This window comes from Crotalus tigris, unplaced genomic scaffold (genome assembly GCF_016545835.1).
Source record: "Crotalus tigris isolate CLP2741 ecotype Arizona unplaced genomic scaffold, ASM1654583v1 scf7180000017666.379230911805:20528666, whole genome shotgun sequence".
NCBI classification, from domain to species: Eukaryota; Metazoa; Chordata; class Lepidosauria; order Squamata; family Viperidae; genus Crotalus; species Crotalus tigris.
The window spans coordinates 18,637,787-18,661,902 of NW_024096552.1; the positions used below are offsets into that span (position 1 = coordinate 18,637,787).

At 36.3% G+C, this 24,116-nt stretch overlaps 1 protein-coding gene across 4 annotated transcripts in view; it reads right to left on the bottom strand.

The window, feature by feature from the left end:
- Nucleotides 1-24,116, bottom strand: part of STAC (SH3 and cysteine rich domain) — a 91,195-nt gene that overhangs the window by 29,079 nt on the left and 38,000 nt on the right. For all 4 annotated transcript variants that reach the window (XM_039336904.1, XM_039336903.1, XM_039336906.1 and 1 more), the window contains exons 3-5: nucleotides 10,490-10,590; nucleotides 9,624-9,705; nucleotides 7,484-7,599 (exon numbers count right to left, since the gene is read on the bottom strand). In XM_039336904.1, the coding sequence (XP_039192838.1) occupies nucleotides 7,484-7,599; nucleotides 9,624-9,705; nucleotides 10,490-10,590 (299 nt within the window). The remainder of the gene's footprint in view (nucleotides 1-7,483; nucleotides 7,600-9,623; nucleotides 9,706-10,489; nucleotides 10,591-24,116) is intronic.

Sequence of the window (24,116 nt, forward strand, 5' to 3'; positions counted from 1 at the left end):
CCCACAGCCTGATCCTGGCTCTGGAGACCTTTTCCAGGCTGCTGGCACCTGGATCTTTGGTTAGTGAACACTTCTGTCCCCCCCATGGCCCAATTCGGGCTCTGGAAGTCTTTTCCAGGCTATTGCCACCTGGATCTGTGGCTGGTGAATGCTTCCACACTCCCCCTGCAGCCCGATCTGAGCTCCAGAGACCTTTTCCAGGCCAATCAAGCCATGGGGGGCACGGAACCATCCCCCGACCTCATATCCGGGTGGCAGCAGCCTAGGAAAGGCCTCTGGAGCTTGGATCAGGCCATAGGGAGACTGTGGAAGCATCCCCCAGCCTCAGGTGGCGGCAGGAACCGCAGCAGAGAGGAGATAGATCTTTTTCAGGTGAGTCCAGCATGGTAGAAAGGATGGGGGAAGCATGCAGTATCTTAGTGGGCCGAGAATGCCTTGGGATCTGTTCCATCACTAGGCCCTCCATGGCCTTCTCCACCCTGAGATACTTCATGTTTGCTTAATGAGCCGCGTGCATTTTAATGAGCAAGGGAGTGATCTTGTTTGAGGTACAAAATTCACTCTACGAGTTTTCAAGTTATGAGTGGAATGGGCAGGCTCCATTACACTCATAACTCGAGGACTACCTGTATAAAAAAAATGAAAAGAGGGACTTATAATTAAGGCAGAATACCAGCATATAGTCCAATCTGCAAAGATGGTCAGGAAAGCTAAGGCTCAGAATTAAATAATATTTGCAACAAATGTCAGAAATAATAAAACAGTTTCTTTCAACATATAAAAAATAAGAAAAAAATCGCTAATGGGAAAAGATGGTAAGAAAGTGAGGGGCAGCAGGGAAAAAGCAGAATTGTTTAATGTTTTCTTTGCATCTGTTTTCACACACACACACAAAAATAGCCCAACCTACCAAAAAAACAGAACCGTAAAAGATAAACTAGGGATTCAAATTAAAATAAGCAAGATAATGATAAGATAACATCTATCCACTCTAGATGAGTCCAAATCTCCAGGACCTGATGGATTACATCCCAGAGTTCTGAAGGAGCCGGCAGATGTGATCTCAGAACCACTGAACCAGTGGTGGAATTCACACCACTTTGGCAGAACTGGTAGCTAATTGTTTGTTGCCCAGGCCCAGAATGGATTTCCGGAAGCAGCATTCACACAGAGAACTGGTTGTTCACACATTTGAATCCCACCACTGCATTGAATCATATTTTTCAAAGATCCTGGAGTAGCTGGGAACTACCAGAAGCCTAGAAAAATGTTGATGTGGTTTTCATCTTCAAAAAAAGAGAAAGAAAAACAGATTCAGAAAGCTACAGACCGATCAACCTGACATCAATATCTGGAAAGATCATGGAAAAAATAATCAAGCAACAGATCTACGTATACCTAGAAGCAAGCAGTTATATCCAGAAGCCAACATGGATTTCTCAAAACAGATCATGCCAAACAAATCTTATTTTCATTCATTGACAAAATGACTATATTAGTGGACCAGTGGAATACTTTGGACATAGTATACTTAGATTTCAGTAAGGTATTTGACAAAGTAGACCACAGCCTATTTCTTGGTAAGCTAGAAAAATGTGGACTTGTAACTAGCTGATAAGCTGCACTCAATGTATAGTCCTTAATGGAATTATATCTATATGGAAGGAAGTAAGCAGTGGGGTATCCTAGATTTTAGTTTAGGCCCAGCTCTCTTCAATATCTTCATAAATGATTTAGATGAGGAAATAGAAGGGGAACTCATCAAATTTACAGATAACACCAAGCTGACAGGAATAGCCAATATTCCAGAAGATAGGCTCAAGATCCAGATGAACTTGAACATTGGGCCTTATCTAACAAAATAAAATTTAATGTAGAGAAAATTAAGCTTTTACACTTAAGCAAGAAAAATAAATATATAGGTGCAGATTAGGTGAAACCTGGTTTGATAACAGTGAGAGAATCTTGACGTCTTAATGGACAATCACTTAAATATGAGCCAGCAGTGTGCTGCAGCCACCAATGAAATCCTAAGCTGCATTAACAGACAGAGAGAATCAAGATCACATGAAGTGTTAGTGTACAGCTTTATAAGGTCTTGGTAAGACCACACTTGGAAAATTACGTTCAGTTTTGGTTAGCTAGCGCAATATAACAAAGATATTGAGACTCTGGAAAGAGTGCAGAGAAGAGCAACAAAGATGATTAGGGGACTAGTGGCTAAAATGCATGAAGAATACCTGCAGGAATTGGGTATGTCTAGTCTAGTGGAAAAAAAGACTAGGGGCGACATGATAGCAGTGTTCCAATATCTGAGGAGTTGCTAAAAAAAGAGGGGGTTAACCTATTTTCCAAAGTACCAGAAGCCAAGATAAGAAGCAATGGATAGAAACTAATTAAGGAAAGAAACAACCTAGAACTAAAGAGAAATTTCCTGATAGTGAGAACAATAAACCAATGGAACAGATTGCCTTCAGAAGTTGTGAGTGCTCCATCACTGGAGGATTTTAAAAAGACAATGGGCAGGCATTTATGAAATGGCTGTCCACTCATTACGAAGACCATAATGACTACCCAGTCATTATGAAATAAAATAGGGTCTCCTGATTGAGCAGGTGGTTGGACTAGAAGACCTTGAATGTTCCTTCCAACTCTGTTATTCTATGATTAAATCTAAAGCCAGCAGGCAGATGAGTGGCTGCTCTCAGGTGGAGAAGTGAGCTAGGCTATATATAAAGGTGTGGGGCAAGAAGGATATGTGGGAATGTTCAAGAGATATTGTGCAGGTTGGAAAAGTGCATGGGTGTGTTTGAAGAGATGCTTCATGGGTTGGGAAGGGCCTGTGTGTGTGTGGCATGTGTTGTGATAGTGAATAGAGGTATGGAAGAGGTGCTATACAGGTCAGGTAGAACCCATGAATAAGGTAGGATGTGTATGGGAGGGCAGTGTACATCAAGAAACATGTATGGGGGTTGCAAGGGTAAGTGATAGGTACCAAGACAGGTGTGCAAGAGAGGCCACTTGAGTTGGGAAAGGCGTGCCAAGGGAGTATGGGTCAGGGAGGGTGCATGGGAGTATTCAATGTGCCACACAGGTCAGGAAGATATGCAGGAAGGCATGAGTCAGGAAAGGCTCAGGTGAGTTGCGTGAGTCGGAGGAGGTACCACAGTGGTTGGGTAAGACATGGAGATAGTGTTGCGAGTCAGGGATTGTGGGGGAGTGACATGGGCTAGAAAATTGTGAATGGGTTACTTCCTCCCTGTTCCTCCCTTCCTTTCTCTGCAGACAGTTAAGTGGCTGTTGCTGGATGAGGATAGAGTGAATTACTGTGAGAGACTGGGAGAGTGTTGCAGACTATTAAAAATGGGTGTCACATGATTGCAACAATAGCCCAGGAGAGCTGAAGCAGTAGCAGCCCAGTAGTACTGAAGCAGCCATATTGATAATGATTTTTAGAAAGAGCAAATAAAATTCTTTCTGACTAAAAGCTAAAGCATGTTATTGTTAAAAAAAAACTGTTTGGAATCCTGTTGTCTTTATCAAATGCATAGAATATAATACATTCATTTTAGGACTATATAAATTGGATAATGATCTATGATATCTTATGAAATAACACATTTTGCTTTGAACTGTAAGATGGACAGAAATTAAATTTGATAATAATAGTAACAACAATACATTTATTAGGGTAGATAAAAATAAAGTTTACTTATGTTTTTAAAATGTTTACAAGAACTGGCAGGCAAACATGATCCTATTCTTTTAATGGATTATAATAACATTTGTTTATAATTAATGGGTTTCTAATTCAAATAATGGAACAGAAGTAGGACAATCAAGGCAGGTTGAGCAAAAAGCCAGAATGACTTTCTTCTTGTTTAGAAAGGCAATCAAGACAGTCTTTTTCCAGAATTTAGGATTCTAAGGTGTCTCTTAAATGGGAATAGCTGCCTAATGGATGTCTTGCTATGTTGGTTTATGATTGTGGATTGTTGATATATGTTATATTAAGAGACACTATAATGGTGTGAAGTCATGATTTTATGATTTACTGATTTGTGAGTTGCATTGAGTCTTGATGGAGGTGATCTATAAGTAATTCAAATATATGTATGATATATTTTTAAAAATTCCTATTCATTGATGAACCATATTGGGTACACTTGGACCACTAATTCTTTTTTAATTTTTACCTATTGCACAACATTGTTATGAGGAGAAAGCAGAAAAAAATGAATCAGATTTACTGTCATAAACTATCTGAAAGAATGTAAAAACTTAAATTATAAATCAATCAATTAATTAAATATACTGTACTTCCAAATTCCAAGTTCTAATAAACTGAATTTCATGTGTGTGTTTTTTTTCAAAATGACTGTAGTACTAAAAATTAAACATTTCATGTGTCACCTGGTATTTCACAGCCCTACTTGATAAGAAGTGAATCCCACAATGTGTTAGCATTAGAAACTTACACCCACTCTCCATCTGATCAAAATTTCAAGGCAAGCTGACATTATGTTCAAGGTTTTTTTTTGCTTGAGTAATAATTTATTATTTAAGAGAACACTTTACTCATTTGGCATGAAATACACTTAGGGGATTCTAATCATGAATGAATTGCAGGAATCAAAGAAAAGGAGCAAAACATTAGAAAAAAAATAGTCTTCTGTTTATGAAATATGGTAGTTTGATAGATCAGTAGACAAACCATGACCTCTTAAATTATTATTTCAGAGATGTTTCCTTACCCGATTTCCCAATGTCTTCAACAGTGGTAGAACTTCTACTATGCTTAAAACATTCTTAGCAATACAGAGATACATGCAGAGAGGGATGCATATTCCATATTTGAATTGTATAGCACAGTCAAACATCAGCACAGGAAATGTTTTATGGCATTTTGTATTATGTCATAAACCATTTTATGATAATTTTTATAACATAAAATGCTTTACAAAATTTGCCAAATTTCAATTTCATAGGAGTTATGAGTCCCAGATTTTGGATGCATTCTTTAGATTAGCCCATAAGAGATACCTTGGTTCAAAATTTGTTGTCTTTTGATGTGCTGTTTTACCAAGTTTACATTATGGGAATGAGAGTTTTAGTAGTATATAGATTTTAATAAGGAAATAAGCTTTCAAAAGATCTAGAATCCTTCTCTGTGAGTATTAATTTTTTGGAACAGCTTTAACAATGGTAATTACAGAAGAGCAGATATTGCATGGAGGATATAAGGCTACACCTTACTACTGTGTTCTAGTCAGCTCTTGCTTAGAAAAAGTATACTATTATATCTTTAGCGAACGTTGTCAGGATTGACTGGCAGCTGCTCTCCAATGCATAAAATGTGTAAAAGAGGAACTTTATCTAATTAGGGATGCAGGAAATGGAAGGCTTCTGAATGCAAATCATGTATTGTATTACTACTACTACTACTACTACTACTACTACTACTACTACTACTACTGCTGCTGCTACTACTATTATGCCTTATGTTATCAGATTAGGTTTAAAAGCCATGCTGTGAATTTCAGCAGCTATATTGTAGTTAGATGAGAACAAAGAAGATGAGAGTTTGGGGCATCTAAAGGATGCTAGGTTGCCTAACTCTACAAACATGGAGCTAAATATTTATTTTATTTTAGTGCTTAGCAAGGATACTTTTATTTGGCTGAAAGAGATTGAAAAATATGATATATTTGGAAAGCAGATCCCAAAGAATTACCCAGTTTTGCTCTGAGCTGATCATACTGTAAATCTTCCCTTATGTAGAGAATTGTTGGGAATCCTAAAGAACACCAATATAGTATACAGGATTGGTATACATTGCAAAAAGGTAAATTGAAGTTATTATTGCAAAATAGAGATTCTAATTATGACAATCAGAATAAATATCTAAATAATCTAATCTTGTTATTGCTTTCCTCCTGAAATTGTAATTGTAAACAAGGTGTCCTATTTCTTCACTAAAGTGTTAAGAACTACTGATACTAATAGAGAATGGAAGAGATGATGCCCTAAAGATAGTATGGTCTCTTCAAAGACTATTGGAAAAGCAACCTTTTTGCATGATAATAACAAGCTAGTAATAGTAATAGTAGTAAAGTTGGAAGGGACCTTGGAGGTCATCTAGTCCAACCCCCTGCTCAGGCAGGAAACCCTACACCATTTCGGACAAATGGCTGTCCAGTCTCTTCTTAAAAACTTCCAGTGTTGGAGCATTTACTGCTTCTGGAGGCAGGCTGTTCCACTGATTAATTGTTCTCACTGTCAGGAAGTTTCTCCTTAGTTCTAGGTTGCTTCTCTCCTTGATTAGTTTCCACCCGTTGCTTCTTGTCCTGCCTTCAGGTGCTTTGGAAAATAGCTTAATTCCCTCTTCTTTATGGCAGCCCCTGAGATATTGGAATACTACTATCATGTCCCCCCTTGTCCTTCTCTTCGTTAAACTAGACATACCCAATTCTAGCAACCGTTCCCTATATGTTTTAGCCTCCAGTCCCCTAATCATCTTTGTTGCTCTTCTCTGTACTCTTTCTAGAGTCTCAACATCTTTTTTACATCATGGTGACCAAAACTGGATGCAGTATTCCAAGTGCATCATGGTGACCAAAACTGGATGCAGTATTCCAAGGCATTGAAGAGTGGTATTAATACTTTATGTGATCTTGATTCTATCCCTCTGTTAATGCAGCCTAGCACTGTGTTGGCCTTTTTGGCAGCTAACAGCACCATGCTATAGGTATCTCTTCCTGTGCTTTTCAAATATTTGCAATCCTATATGTATGATATCTTGTGTATTTGTAGACGTAAACATTTATAAAATTATTGGCTGCTCCATAATTATCAGAAATAATTCTGGCCCTGTTTTTCTGGTGAGGTTATTAGTTATTATTAGTTATTATTCTAGCTCAAAGAATAAATTGGGTTTCTCAACAGTTCTATTTTTGTTTCTCTCTCTCTTACAAGAATTGAAAATATTTTTGTTTGTTTGTTTAGTCTGACATGCCAGATAGATTTGGTTTTGGATAGGATGGAATTTGCTTCAGAAAAGTCTATAGTTTGGGCTTTTTTGCGGAAAGTGATGTTCTTCCCATTGTGTCAGTCCCAGACAACTCAAGATTTTAAACTTTAACTTTAAATGATTTGCCTGTTTTTGTTTTATTTGGTGTCCTGTATATTGCAGCAACTATCTTCTTTTAACCCTTCATCTTCTTTAATTTTTCCCATATTTCTATAAAGCCTTTGAACAGTCCTTTAGTTCAAAACCTTCAATACTTTAATTTTTTTTCATTCTTACTCCTTCTATCTTTATCCCTAATATTTATATTCTTAGCCCTCTCTTTGATCTGCTGTTCTTTCCCTTCCAATATATTAAAATAGAAATGTTGATTATACAATTGAGGCAATGACATAAAAAAGCCCAGCTCCTATTAGGAAAGTTTTTAAAGCAGAGAGAAAGGAATGATATAATTACAGAATTCCTTTTGGGAGAGTCCGCGCTACTTCCAGTACTGCCTTTCTTGGTTTTCTGGGCCAAAGAAGTTCCAAAGCGAAGTGTTTCGTACACAGGGTCAACTTTATTGCCACAGGCTGAGGGGAGAAAAGCAAAACATTGGTACGTTTGAGAGATAAGGCAGAACAAGTTCTTTCCATATACCGTGAAAATTATCATATACCATAATAATATAAACTGACTGCAAGTGACAGCATGACAAGGTAGCATTAGAATATTTGCAAGAAAAACACCTGCCTGAAAGCAAGAACTTGTGGAACCCGTAAATTAGACAAAGTAATAGAAAATGAAGAAGTTGCTCTGAAATTTTAGAATTCAACCAGACAAGTACCTGCCACATTTTCTTAATTGTCAATAAGAAAGACAACAAAGTCTGGCTAGTGGATATGGCAGTACATGGAGATGGTAGAACAGAAGAGAAACAAGTGGAAAAGGCAACAAAATACAAAATCTATAAAAAGAAAAAGAACAACTGTGGAAAAAGAAAACAAAGGTAGGACCAATAATAATTGGCACATTGGGTGCAATCCCCAAATAATTGGAGCACCACTTGAACACTATCAGCATTGATAAAATCACCACCAATGACTTGCAAAAGACAGTTTTACTTGGAACAGTAAAACATCCTGGGACAATACCTTTAACACCATCAAATATCCATATCTTTCCATCCCAGGTCCTTGGGAAGGACTCAGTAAGTGGATGAAAATGCCAAATCCTGTGTAAATATTTGACTTACTATGCAATAAACAGTAAGAATAACAACAGCAGCAATGTTTGGCAAAGGGTTAGATCTTAGAACAAAGCCCCCAGGATATCGTCCAACATGCTTTATCAACTCTTATTGTTTGTGGAAAACATGTTGTCACACCAGAACCACCCTGTTTTATAACTAGATCAAAAAGGTTGCAGAAGAAAATGGAGCAAGTCCGCTTATGCAAAGATTCTATGCTGAATGGCAAGGAATCTGAGAGATTAATAGCGCTACTCTTGGACCACTGCAGCAGAACTCTTCCCATCTTACTGCAAGTTTCTGTGCCACCATAGCCATTTTCCCTCTGATTGTTGAAGAGAATTATAATATAATAGCCTCCCTAATATAAGCCTCATCTAATAGCCTCCCTCTCTCTCTCTTCCTGAATAGAGATTTTGCAGAAAGTATTTCAAAAGATTCCTATTTCTGCTGGTAATTTCTACCACCACTTAACAGCATAATACTTGCCTCTCCTTTTTGGCCTGCCATTACTGGCCTTTTGAATCCATGACAGCAATGAGATAGCAAAAAGCCAGCCAGCCAATCTGCTGCATGCTGCTGGCATTGTTGCTTCATGCCATTGTTGCTCCACTGATGGTATGTGAAATCAAATCAGTGAAGGGGAGACAAGCAGGAAGTCAAGCAGTCTGTGCTCTTGTTGAGAGTAAGTGGGAAATTCTGATAGACAGAATCATCTTCCCTGCTCCTTGGCCCCCCAATAGTAACAGTAGAAACCGAGGACTGGAGGAAACCACACTGCAGAGGATGTAGAGAAATGCTCTAAGACAAGATAGCGTAGTAAGATAGTTAAGAAGTTCAGGCTAGAATTCAGAAGTTCTAATTATAATTCAGCCAGGAAGCTACTTGGGTGAATTGTAGTTGCCTAATAGCTTTTATTTTTGGTAGTTATGGGCAATTCATCTCCTCCTACTTATTTTTTTACTTTACTTTTACTAAATCAAACGCAACTGTACTAATCAAATGCAACTGTACTTTATTATGATCAGACTGTAGACCTCAATTCCCCATTAGACTGTCTCATCCCTGTGACTTTTAAAGAAAAAAAAACTTGGAATCATATCCCACTTCTGTTTATCCTGTTAACAGTCCTCAAACTTTGTGCCTTGCAATGGAAATTTTCTGATTTATGAACTTTATGTAACTGTTTGGTGTGTTTTTTTTTCCTTTCTTGAAGTTTCCCTCTTCAACAAGATTTGCACAACTCTAGGAAGGAAAATGAGTGTCTTCAATGAAAATATATAAAAGTTTATAAGGGCCACTGAACATCAAGGTTCATAGAATAGAAAAAGAGAAACAATAAAAAGCAGAAAATTAATTGGAGTTTACCAATTGGCATGACTTCTTTGATGCAGCCAAACTGCTCCTGAATGAGAAGGGGACTGCTGTAGTAACGGCGGAAACCTTTGGGCTAGAAAGAAAGAGAAAGGAAACAAAGACATGATACTAGGAGAACTAAAAACAATAGGTGCACTCATTTAAACTTGACAGCAAAAAGGCATTTCAGAGCCCATTCACTTAGCATCTGCTCTAACTCTTACAGCAGCTGCACTTTCCCCCCACAACCATGGAAGTACTCTGCATTTGTAAAGCAACACTGAGAAAAAATTAATTCAGAGAAGTCTGAGATGAAGCCTTCCTGGAGAGCAACTAATAGGACTAATATCTCTGATTCAGAAGGAAACCAGGAAACCAAATTTGCTTTGCTGCTGAACCTAGGGCACAGTCCAGAATTTAGATGGCCCTTTTTCAAGATCGCCTCAACTGATCCTCCTACTTGTATTACTGCCCGCTTATTTGCCTTTTGACAAATTTGTGGATTTGGAGATCTGCAAACTGTCGAAAAGCAGAGTGTAAGACAAGAAGAGCTTCACTTCTTCCGTCTTGCCATTGCTTGCAAGCTAAGGAAAGAATGGAAATAGTCAAAGGCACAGTAAAAAGGACCCAGAAGATTGTAGAAGTCAGCAATACAGTCCTTGCAGAAAGAGGAACGTACAAGATAAAAACACTCAGTATTATCTTTGCCTATAGGTACCTATGCTACGTAAACACAAAGAGACTGGGAATGATTTCTTTTAGTAATGCAAGTATATTTCTTTAACTCAGTTAAATCAAGAAGGTTGGAGGGATCTGTTGGACCAACATCTCTTACTGAGCCTTATTTGCAGTTTTATTCAATAATTATATTGGCTTACCAATTTGCCCATGCACCGTTGCTGTCCAGTGCTCTCTGCACATTTGTGGTGAATGCTCAGTTTGCATGCCTTACAGCGCAATCCATGTTTAGCATTTGTCCCTGTGAAAGGCACAGATACAATCAATAGTTTCCATGCACTCACCAAATGACATGGCATACAAATTCAAATGAGATTCAACTTCCCTGCACTGCAAAACTTCCAGTCTTATTCTAAGTGAGTGGAATCTATTTTATTTTTTCAAAGGATGAAGTGAGTCTGGAAAAACTTTTAACTGCAAATAATTGCATCTCAAATACATGAGAAAGCAGAATTGCACATATGTAAATGGATTTTTTTAAAAAAGATTTTTTAACCTAACCTTTATTATTTTTATAAATAATTCAAGGTGGTGAACATATCTAAAGCTCCTCTCTCCTCCTATTTTTCCCCACAACAAGTCTGTGAGATAAGCTGGACTGAGACAGAGTGACAGACCCAAAGACAATCAACTTTTTTTTCATGCTTAAGTGGGACTAGAGCTCACAGTCTCCTCTGTCATCTTTACCCTTTAAAAACAGAAATGTATGAAATATTGCAAGGGGGGCAGGCCTGTGAGAGTTCCCATGGCTCTACCACTGCTAAAGAATGCAGTGAGAAATAAGGTTCCAGATGCTATAGTACTAGCATAGAGTCTAGTGGTCATGATGGCAAGCGGGACTAGGTGGCAGAGCTAACTGTAAATATAAGTGAGCCCAAGTTGGCCCGAAGTTGTTCATGTGACCATGGAGTGCTGCAGCAGCCAAGGCTACCTATTATAAATCTCTTTGTTTAATCTATCATAATTTAGAGTGGTCGCTGAACAAATGCAAGTTAAGCAAGGACTTTGTATGAATAGAACAAAATAGAATGAAAAATGCAGATCTAGTCTCCACTCTCACTTACAGTAAAGATATTTACAGAATGCTTCCCTGAAATATTTTTGCCATATACTTTGTAGCATTGGTAAAGTTTAATCTGCAGATTTAGCAGTGGGACCTGGCTGGTAAAAGAGAAAATACCAGCTCCAGCTCCTCATCATTTAAATAGACAAATCCACTGATATAAATGAAATCTGTTTCAGGACAGTAACTCTTCTGCAGCACTATTTTCTCACTCAATCCAATGGGAAGATGAAGGCTTTCTCAATTTCCTGCTGTACATTTTCCTGTAATCCCCACCACCTGGGAATTTCCTACTGACTTTTATGCAATAAACATAACTTCGATAACTCTGATCAGATTAGGGTACTGTCTTTCTGTCCTAGTATTGCCTATTCTGACTGCAGCCGGAATCCAGAATTTTAGTCACAAGACTTTTCTATCCTGCAGCATCACATTACAGTGGGGATTCCAGAGATTGTATATGCACTTTGCCATTGAGCTATATATATAAATGGTTGACTGAATAACTTATATCTGAAAAATTCAGCAGTAAAAGGGCAATTTAGAGAGCAGAATTATTGCTATTAATATTACAACATTGATTTAAATGCTGGCATTCTATTCCCAGAGCAGTCAGGATGCCTTATAATCTAAAGGAGTGGTTCTCAACCTTTCTAATGCCGTGACCCCATAATACAGTTCCCCATGTTGTGGTGACCCCCAAGTGGGTGTGGCCACCAATAAGAGGGAGTAGGACAGCTAGGGAAAAGGGGAAAAAATGGCGGACAGCGTGGTTTGGCGACCCCCGTGAAATGGTCATTCGACCCCAAATGGGGTCCCGTCCCACAGGTTGAGAACCACTGATCTAAAGTAAAATAGAGGTTCTGATTGTCTATGTCCACTGTACTATGAAAGATTTTTTTTACAAAAATCAGCTCTGCACACCCCTGTGATGTTACCTGCAAGACTACTATGATTTCTACATTTCTTCAGGCTTGAAATAATTTAAGAAAAGTAATGAAAAATTATCCAAGCCTTATTTCCAGCATGTACTAGCCATCCACTGAACCTAAAATTATAATGTGTAAGAAGCCTTGGCATCTTGCTTACTACTGGACTTGAACTAATTCTGTGCCTTAACCCTTGCAACTCATGATCTCTTTTCCCCTATATCTCATCTCACATATGCAAATATTTAAAGCCTCATAATTCAGCCCTGGCCAGCAAAAATCTATTAAGGATTACAAGAAATAACAATATATCTATTTTAGCTTTGATCAGATAAACACATTTTATATTCCCTTTACTTTTGATAATCTTGATCCTCAATCCTCTCAGATAAAGTCCTGGAATTTGATTTCTTGTCATTTTTTTCTTTGTCCCTTCCCACAAAATTCTTCACAACTTTAACTCATGTCTTTTGTAAATCCAGTATAAGAAAGCTATCCAGGTCATTCTATGGACCCACTGTATTCAGTAGAAATAAATCCCAGTAAGTTTTGATAGGAATTCCTGAAAATCTATGTTGATTTGCACCTCTAACATTTTTGTAGTTTTTCACTCAGTGGGAGAAAAAAAAATATTGTTCACTTTTCCTTTCTTCTAATATAAATTACACTCCAAATTCTTCTGTCTAATTATAGATGTTATTAAATATAAAAATAGGGACCTCACTTCAGCCTTGCATTGGCCTATGATTTTAGTTCAGACTGCCAAAAATCAGAAAAATAGAATACATACTAAATATATGAATTTTTTTCTTCTTTTTAAAAGATGAAAATATCACATAATAAAAGTTATAGGATTCACCAGAGAAAAATTTGCTTCCCTTTGGAGAAGCTAGTATGATACTTAACAAAATGTGCATTTCATATTGTGCATTTAAGAAGAAGAAAAACAGTGTTTAAAAGACATTTCATCTCAGTCTGCAGATTCTTTTTAAACCCACTGTACATCTATGATGGCAAATTTCTCTCTGAAATTGTTCCAAATATCCCCACAGGTAACAAATGCAATCCAATAACAGAAATATAAAGAATTGTCCTGTTGGGATTCATTTCGTAGAATGGCTTGAAGCTTACTAGCAGTATTTAGATTTGTTTTCCTTAAGGGAAGCTTAAGATGCTAATTTTCAAACAAAATATGTATTTGCACAAGTTTGTGTGAACACTATGCTGTGAATTTGTGTGTTAGTGCATATAAACAGAAATGTGTATTTTCTGAACATTTTTGAAGAGAAAAATGCAAGTGACTCCAATTAGTACATTCATCCCAGTATCCATAGTCTATACCAGTATTAGGCTAACTTGATATAGCAAAACATCTACTAGGACAATACAATCAATAAAATTAAAAACTTTGAAACATGCAGAATTACATTTAGTGGGATATTGGTAATAGTTTTTGAAATAGACAATAAAACTGAAACTGTCAGACTAGGCTAAAGTAGGAAATTTACTACTCTACCTCTCTGCATATAAATTGATAATTTTGAAGAGGCCCAAGCCTCCATGAAATATCCTTAGTTCCACAATTATTTCTTTTAAGTATGATTCTGTATGTATAAAGAATAAAAAATATGAAGGGATAGCAAGTGATTAGTTAGATTGCATGCACATAGAATCTTACTATAATTCCGTGGCCACTTTGCAACTCATTTAAAAACAACGAAGGCAAACAGAAGCATAAATTCATATGTACCACTTTAAATACTGAATAAATATGCTGCTTTTTTCTTCTTGTGGTAATTGATCCAGCAAGCAGCAGTATATTGATCTCTTTTGTAAATAGAGAGGGTGGCAGAAATGTAGCTTCAAAAATAAAGAATAATTTAAAGCCCTTCTGTGATATTATTTTGCACATGCTAAATGATTTTCAAAGCATGGGCATCTATGCAAGAGCAGCAAGGAAGGAAAGGTGAATAATTATGATGCTGAAAAGAAAAATACTTATGCCTTTGAATCAAACGTCAGCACAAATCAGAGCACAAATACATGAGGGCAGGATTTACATCATGACATTATCAAATACTGATCATAATCTTTGCATAATTTCAGTTTACCTTCTTGCCCCCTCCCTCCTATACCTGGTTATTTGAAACACAACTCTTCATATGACTTTACATACATCTTTCTCTCACTTTTCAGATAGAATAATAATTATTTCAGTCATGGAGAGACAATTGTGATAGATAAATGCATGGTCTGTCATCGTGTACTAACTTCGTATTTCACTGTGGATCTGAAAGAGGCCTGCAGCCACAATTAAGCAGGCTGATAGATTGAGTGTTTTTTAAAATAAAAAGAATAGTCATCAAAAGGGAATGGTTTTTGATTTTCAGTGCAGAGTTTGATTTAGTTTGAAGGTCTGGAGGAATTTTGCTGTGAAAAAGATTGTAACATTTGGAACATCTTAATAAAAAGCAAATAAATGAGAGTTGTAGCATACAAAATTATAATGATGACAGATGATAAGGTATTTCTCTAAACTCTCTTAACATGATAATCAGCATCATTTACTGAACTGAAAGACATGGAATTCAGGGCAGATGAAATAACAGCTTCTTCCTAGAACATAGTTAAACAGTGGGACTCACTATCACCAGGTGGTGACCAACCTGTTTTTAAAGGAGAAGCGAATAACATAGAAGAAAATGGTATCTATAGTTGTATAGTGTGATGGTTATAATATTATCTTTTGTATTAAAGGCAGCATTACCGTGATATTCGTTGCTAGGAGATACTTGACAAAAGAAGCTATTGTATTCATATTCTGTAACTTGTACCATAGAGGCTATTTTTACAATAATATAGCAGAAATAGTAGTAATTTTGTTGGTAGGGTATACTACTTCAAACTACAAGTGAGAGACGTATGAAGTTGAATGATTGCTTTTTCATGAAAGATGGGAAATTTTGCACTTAGAAAGCCAGAATATTATGAAGACTACCCATAAACATTTTTATTTTCTTTTTATGTGATAATGTTGTTTTGCCTACAGCAACATTCAGACAGAGATAGGACTAGTCACATAAGATACAGTTTTATTATCTCATCTGAAGCATGTGAATCTGGGCATCAGAACATGGGAAACTTAATCTAAGAATCCCATCTCTGTTCCTTCTTTAATAATAGTCAAGAGAGGGAAGGCATTCCCTCCATGTGCTGGACAGTCTTCCTTCCTTCCATATTACTTAATCCAGAAAAAAATGCAGAGATATTTTCCTGGATGGATGGATAGATGATGGATGGACAGATAAACAGATGGATAGATACTGGAATTAAGCATTAAACTACTACTAAAGTTAGGTGTGTTCTTATTTTAGTAATGATTCTCCCATCCTCCCTTAACTAATTTCTCAATATGTTGTGCAATGTTATTTTCTTTGATCGTGAAATCAACAGCTCATTTCTCTGAACTCTAACCAAATCTTTGAATATCTGAATGTTTGGCACAAGGGTAGAACTGGAGAACTGGAGGGTGGCATGGAGCATATTTTAAACAGCTGACATGAAGCCTATGCTAGACAATCAAAGCAATGTTCTTTCCATTATGCAAAATTGGTTACACTGAATTTTTTTCAGTTGCAGAATTCTTTTTTACTAAAAAAATAACTATTAACTACTTTAATAGTTCATTTTGCCTAATAGGGCAGTTATGCCTGACAGGTAGAAATCAAAAAGGTAAGAGTTTTCCTAGTATAATGGTATTGTTGAGTGATATCAAGTGAAGAATTTGTCCTGTAATATATGAATGCCTGTGGGGATCAATGAAATCTTCTATGGAGAATCCAGCTGAGAATACAGATAAAATAAGAAGAATCCATCTGAAACAGTCCATTTGCCTATTGGAGATTATCTTGACATTTTCATACATCAGATACAGGGCTGATATAATTTGTTGTATTTTAAGAGAAAATTAAAAGTTACTAACATTGTTTATACTTGTTATTATGAAGGGGTAAGTAATTTCTCTCTATAGTATATATATATTTTTCACTATTTTTCTTTTTATTCTTTTATTTTTTTAGTTTTTATTAGTTCTTACTTTTTTAATTGTGATGCTCAATAAAAATTACATATATAAAAATAAATAATTATTTTATAATAGATAAATAAATTTTAATTATTTTGGCAGAATAATGTAGTGGTTAGAACACCATCTTTGACATGGGAGATTGGGGTTCAAATCCCAGCTGGTATCTATCTTACCAGAAGGGATCCCTGGGAAAAGATCCTATAATGCTTCACCTGCCTACCTCAATATGAGAGTGATACAAACTAGGAGAGTTATGCTGGCTTGGACATCATCAGATTAATAAGTTCCATGTCAGGTGTTGGAGAATCAGGAAGATCTGATGATAAGTGGGCTATTGGAACAAACCATACATGGATGAGAGAAAAGAATCTAGAATTGATGGAATGCTATTATAACAGCAGATCTAATAAGAGGGGATATATGAAATATATGAGGATATTATGAATGGAAAGAAGACCTGTATCCATACTAACTGAGAAATAGCTTGTTATTCAATGTATTTATTAAACAATTTATGTAGCTTCCCCAACTCATATATAGAGATCCAGGATGGCTTACAATGCTTTAACATAGTGAAGAGGATGCTGCCCTCACAACTTGAGACAGACAAATTGAACATTACATCCCATACTCAAAATAAGTACCATTAGATAGTATGTTAGAAGATGCCAACAGAACCCTCATGACAATCCTCATGACCACCATTATTCAAATTAATGAACTGGTATATGTTTAAATGATTAAAAAAACAATAAACATATTCCCCTGGGAAACTGAAGTTAGAGCTAAAATCAAGACAACTCTGAGGTTAGTCAGCTGGTGGAATTATAGAATGATGTAAAGATTAAGGATAAGTAACACTTGGTTACTGAAAAAATACAAGAGCTTGGCTCCATTAGAAGTCCTAGAGATTGCTAAACAAAGACTCACAGCACTGGCTAGAAGGCTAAGATGATACATTAGATAAATAGAGGCCAAGAAGATAAATGCCCTCTTCTCCAAAGAACCATCCAAAATTTACTCCCAACTGCAACAGAAATTGAACATTACTGGAAGAACATTTGAGAGAAAAAAAAGACACATTACATCAATATAAAGTAACTGCAGGACCAAAGAGAAGACCACAACAATCTCACAGAATAGAAACTAGTCATCATCACAATAGCAGACATCTTTCAACAGAGGGGGAGTGATATGACATCATCTATCTCCAGTCTACAACACAGTCCTTTCAGCAGTTCCAAGAAGGCTCCACACCCATTTGCACTACTCAGGTGACCCTGAAGACACAGATAAATCTCCAGGTGGCCTCAATGACTCTCTAAAAGAACGCAAATGACCAGCTGTCTACAAGGAATATAAATCCATAATAATAATAATAATAACAACAACAACAACAATAACAATAACTTACTGACTACTGGAGAGACCAAACTGGCCTACAAGAAAGACCGAATGAAGAACAGAATAGAGGCATGGGAAGACAAAGCACTACATGGCCAATACATTAAAAAAATAGCTGGGAAAGCAGATAATAACAAGACCTGGCAATGGCTAAGAGCAGAAAAATTGAAGAAAGAGACCGAGGGACTAATTCTGGCTGCACAAGACCAAGCCTTAAGGACAAATGCATATAAAGTGAAAATTGAGAAGACAGCAACAGACAGTAAGTGCCACCTATGCAAAGAAACTGAAGAAACAATGGACCACCTGGTAAGCTGTTGCAAGAATATTGCACAGACTGACTACAAGCAGCAGCATGACAAAGTAGCAACAATGGTGCATTGGAAGATCTGCAAAAAATAACATTTGCCTGTAAGCAAAAACTAGTGGGATCATAAAATAGAGAAAATCATAGAAAATGATAAAATTAAACTGCTCTGGGACTTCAGAATTCAAACAGACAAGCACCTGCAACATAACACCCCAGACTTAACAATTGTCAATAAGAAAGACAAAAAAGTCTGGATAGTGGATGCGGCAGTGCCTGGAGACATCAGAATAGACGAGAAAGAACTGGAGAAGATAACAAAATACAAAGACCTACAAATAGAAATAGAAAGATTGTGGCAAAAGCAAGCAAGGGTAGTACCAATAGTAATAGGCTCCTTGGGTGCAATCCCAAAACAACTGGAGCACCACTTGAACACCATTGGCATTGACAAATTCACTATTAGTCAATTGCAAAAGGCGGCCTTACTAGGAAATGCTTCCATCCTGCAACGATATCTGTAATACCATCACAACATCCACATCTGCCTATCCCAGGTCCTGGGTAAGGACTTGATAGGTAGACAAAATGCCAAATCCAGTCTGAACATCTGGCTGACTGTGCGATGATCCATAATAATAAAGTTGGAAGGGACCTTGGAGGTCATCTGGTCCAATCCCTGGTCCAACCCCTTGCTCAGGCAGGAAACCCTATACCATTTCAGACAAACGGCTGTCCAGTCTCTTCTTAAAAACTTCCAGTGTTGGAGCATTCACCGCTTCTGGAGGCAGGTTGTTCCATTGTTTAATTGTTCTAACTGTCAGTAAGTTTCTCCTTAGTTCTAGGTTGCTTCTCTCCTTGATTAGTTTCCATCTGTTGCTTCTTGTCCTGCCTTCAGGCGCCTTGGAAAATAGCTTGACTCCCTCTTCTTTGTGGCAGTCCCTGAGATACTGAAACACTGCTATCATGTCCCCCCTCGTCTTTCTCTTCTAGACATACCCAGTTCCAGCAGCCGTTCCTTGTATTGTATTGTATTGTATTGTATTGTATTGTATTGTATTGTATTGTATTGTATTGTATTGTATTGTATTATACTATACTATACTATACTATACTATACTATACTATACTATACTATACTATACTATACTATACTATATTATATTATATTATATTATATATATCTTATATTCCTTCCACTCCCCACTATCCAGTCAGAGCTAAAGAAGCTTCTTGGATGAGAAGCGAAACATCTTCAAAGAAAAACAAGAAAATCCAGTTGCCTTGTGGGGTAATAGCATTATATAAATGCCTACTACACAGATAAACCAGCTAGTACTAGCAGGCTCCCACCCAAACTGGCTAATATAAGGAAGGACATTGCTGATCATGAAAGACAAGGAAACAGCACTGGCCAACAATTAGCCAATAATATGCCTCCCCACAAGTCCTATCAGGTATCATAGCCACCATGCTACAGAACCATATGAGTGAATGCATGAGCATAATTCAGAAGAGCATTGAAAATAATACCAAATTAGTCTATTTACACTAACACGTGACATTTTTTTCTTTAAAAAAACTTGATTGGCATATTTGACTGAAGTAGCTGACATATTATTATGACTCAAATCCAGGTATGAATTCTGCAGTCCATACCTCAAGCACCTCAAAGTATGTGGAATGATATAGAAAACTCCTAAATTTCTCTTCCCTGTTTTTTGGAAGAGGGCAAGGTGGTAAGCTATTTTTTTTTTTAAACCTTGTGCTTAATGAAGTCAAATCTCTGATGTATCTCTTATGTAGCTTCCTACCTTTCTCAATTTTGAAAAAAAGGACATAAGTTTGTAACCTGTTGTTTAAGCTGCTTTTGTGAAACTCTAAATGAAAGTTGCAGTAAAGCAGAAATGTCCATTACAATGAATGATACAAGCAATAACTGGAATAAAAGTCAAATTAATGCAGCACAAAAAGATTATTAGATTGAGAAGGAAAAATTATACAATGTGGAGGTAATTCAGGAAATTCAATTGCTATCATGGTTTTCCCCAAGAGGGGCAGAGGAAATTATTTATTTCTTTGTTTTAACCAATATTCAAGTATTAATTCAAGATGTTTATAGCAATTTAATAGCCAGTAGAACTTAAGTACTAAATGTGTTAAAGAACATAGAAAATAGCCATTTACTCCAGTTAATCTTAGTCTTTGAGTATTCTAAATGCTGCCACATTTTAGTGTAGTTTCACTGAGGAAAAGCAGAACACCAAAAGAACCCGCTATATATAGTTTTGTTTCTTACCAGTGTTCTGACTAAAGTCAACGATGACATTTCCTAAGTGCCTTTGAATGTATCTTAAGACTGTTGCTGGTATGGCATTACGTAAAGGCCAGGAATGAAAGGCCCCAATTCAAATGTCATTTCTGCAAGAAGACCATGTAGTACCCTCAGACAAATTACAACCTCTACAATATGGGGATGACAACAATCTTGGCTTATTGATTAAAGAGGGTTTGGGACCAACCAAATAGTGTACTATGTTGGGTGACTTAAATCCACTGAGTGTCTAGAAGGGGAGCTGACTTATCATTGGAACTGTTTCAGTAACTGATATGTCTGACCAGGTTTGCATCAATGAAATGTGCTGTGAAGGACAAAGTACTATGAATTTAAAGATTTTTTTTTTACTTGCAGCTGATATGTGTCAGAGCACTGTTTCTACTCTTTATGGCTGCAATTTGATTGGTTAGTGGCACTTGTAAAAAGCCACATAAATCATGTTAGTGCAATTCATTCTACGTTTGGTCTGAAGTTTCTAAATAGCTTGGCCTAGTGAGATGATGATGGCAATGCCATTTTTCATACTAGAACATTGCAAAAATCTATAATTATAGCTAAATGTACCATTTCCCTGTACAATTATTGTCTGCAGGAAAACCTTAGAATTATATTAGTATTGGATGAACTCTTGAGTAGTTCCTAATTACACTGGATTTCAAAGATCTCTGCTAAATCAAATAAAAAAATCTAAATAAATCAGCAACCTGTTTCTCAGGCACTGATGAAAATCTATAACAAGAACATGGAAATAATAGCCATCCAATGATACTTTTTTTATTAAAACAAGTTTTATTGTTTTTTTGATTTTTAAAACAAAGTACTCAAGACACACCATGGTGTTAGGGTAGTCAAACATCCAAAACCAAAACATATATACATAATTCAATCAATACATCAAATATTCCCTCTCTTTTTCCCTTAAGTAACATATTTTATTTAAAATAGTCCAATTCTAGCTTAAATTTATTCAACCTAAACCTGTTTTTAAAGCTTTATAAATTTATACTACCATAATCAAAATAACTTTAAGTACAAACATTATCAGTTAGGGTATCCCTTCCAAATATGTTCTAGTTCCTTAATTTTATCATAGATCTTATTTATTTCTTCTTCCACTAATATCCCCTATTTAAAATAAAATATTAATCTATCCTATACATATCTAATCCATCAATCAATCAATCTCTTTAAGCTGACAGAATAAAATCCGACCTTAAATCATTTCAATCCATTCGACAGAATTCAAATTTCATCCAGTTAATTTTCATAACTAATAACATCCGTGTTATCAATCAAACAAATCATCTTATTGAATTAACTCAATATTACATAATAATTTTCTTACAAATAAACCTATTGTTCTAAAAAACAAAAAAGACATTCTTAATCAATTTAATATATATATTCCATTAATCACCCCTTTTTCTCTTAGTTCTAACTCACAATCTTAAACCTTAAATCAATCCATGATTCTAGATTAACTTTAATCCATTACCTAAAAAATATCTCCTTTTTAAGCTAAAATATTTATCTATCCTATGCATATCTAATCCATCAGTCAATCTCTTTAAGCTGAAAAGATAATATCAAACTTTAAATCATTTCAATCCATTGGATATCAAACAAACAAATCATCTTATTAAAAATAATAATTTTCATATCGATAAACCCATCAATCCAAAAAGTACATTCTTAGTCAATTTAATATGTATCTTCCATTAATTGCCAGTTTCTCTTACATCTAACTCATAATCTTAGTCCTTAAATCAATCAATAATTCTAAATTGCCTTTAATCCATTACTAACTCATAATCTTAGTTCTTAAATCAATCCATAATTCTAAATTGCCTTTAATCCATTATATAAAATTTTAAATTTCACTTCTTTTCAGTCTTATTCTGGCCTTCTTCTTCTGCCAAGTAGGTTTCCATAACAGAGCTTCCCTTCCAGCTGATAAGTCTCTCTTTATTGCTTGCAGTATCATTTGGATCCATGAAAACCATCTTGGCCTCTGCATTGGCCCTCTGTTTCTCTTAACCATAAAGTTTTGTTGTTTGACATTTCAGATCTCAGTCTTTGCTTTTCCTGGTCCTCAAAACCATAAGTGAACTGCTTATCAGGCAAAGTGAATTTCTCTTTATTCTCAGTTAAGTCCTCTTCTTGTGTAGTCTGTTTTATAGAATAGTTAGAAGTAGTCTGAGAATCAATTTTGAAGTTTAAAGGAGAGGTTCTGGCTCTTAATTCTCTAGTAAACTCTTTCATTGTAGCACATATTTCTTCTTTAGCCTCATAGATCTTTGCCAGAATAAGTTTACAATTTAAGTGTGAATGCAGCTCCATTTTAAAAGTTATTCAGCTGCATCAGGTTATCTTTCTCTTAAAAAAACAGTTTGAAGGCCAAACATCTCATCTCCAAATAGTCAACAATTATAATATTAGCTTTTGACCAGTAGATGTCCTCAGTAAGCTAAAAAATCTTTTTCAAGAGTCATTTTTTTCCTTTTTTTCTATTTCTTAAGGAAAAAGTGGAGAAATACTCTTCCAATATAAGGTAATAATACCGCTCAACAAAAAAGAACGACAGCATAAAATAATAGTACAGTTCTTAAGAAAACTTTTTTTTCAGTATCCCAAAATATGTATAAAAAAGATGTAGTCTTTAAGATTTTGTTCTATTCTTTTGTTCAACGCCTTTCTTCCCAAACATGTAGAAGCTGCTTTTCCAAGCCAGGGAAATAATTCCAACAGGGCTCTTACAGGCAAAAAAAAAAAAAGCAAAGTAGAATAAAAATAGGAGCAAAGAAAAAAGTCTCACCCGGATTCACCACGGTGGGTTTTCAAGCTTAGATGTTCTTTGACTTGCAGTTTCTAGTGGCTAGGTGATCGGCCATTTTACTGGCTGGTCTTCTTATCCGTCGGCCCTCAGAGTTGGCCCGGACAGCCGGAGGAGCCGCTGCTCCTCCACAGCTGAGCGAAACCTCTTCAACGGAAGTTGCACTATCCAGGGTGACTTTCGACCCACATAAGGGTCTACCGGCAGAGGGAAACTAGCCGACGAGGAAACAAGTCTCTTTGTGCGACTAGAAGTGCTGCGATCTGGAACCGGAAGGCTTTTTTCAGCATATACTTTTGAAGTGGAAGGAAACTCTGGGCCATTTTATAAGCAAATTATGCTTGCACAATGTTTCACAGCAATACATTTCATAATTTATATGCAGCACATGAATTAGTGGGTACTTTTTCTGCTTAGAACAACAATAATAACAAGTAGTAATGGTAATGGTAGTAAAAGAATAAACATGGCCTCCTTGTGCCATCAAAGTTCTTGAGCTCCATCTTAAGCGGTTATTTCACACAGATAATGCTTTCACTAACCTGAGTGCATGCACAACTGTGCAGCTGCTGTTGCACACTTGTGTACAAGAACTCTGGGCAAAGCTAGCTCCAAAAGTTATGAACAGAGACAGACAAGTCAATGAGGAAAGGGATGTTGATGGGAATCAATGACTTCTGGACTGTCAAAGGATACAAAGAGTCACATGCCCCAGGATGCATCTTAGCTTCTTATTGGAACTGGAATTGGGCCTTGAGATTTTTATCTTTGATTTGCATGGGACTGAATGTCAGTTCAACAGGCCA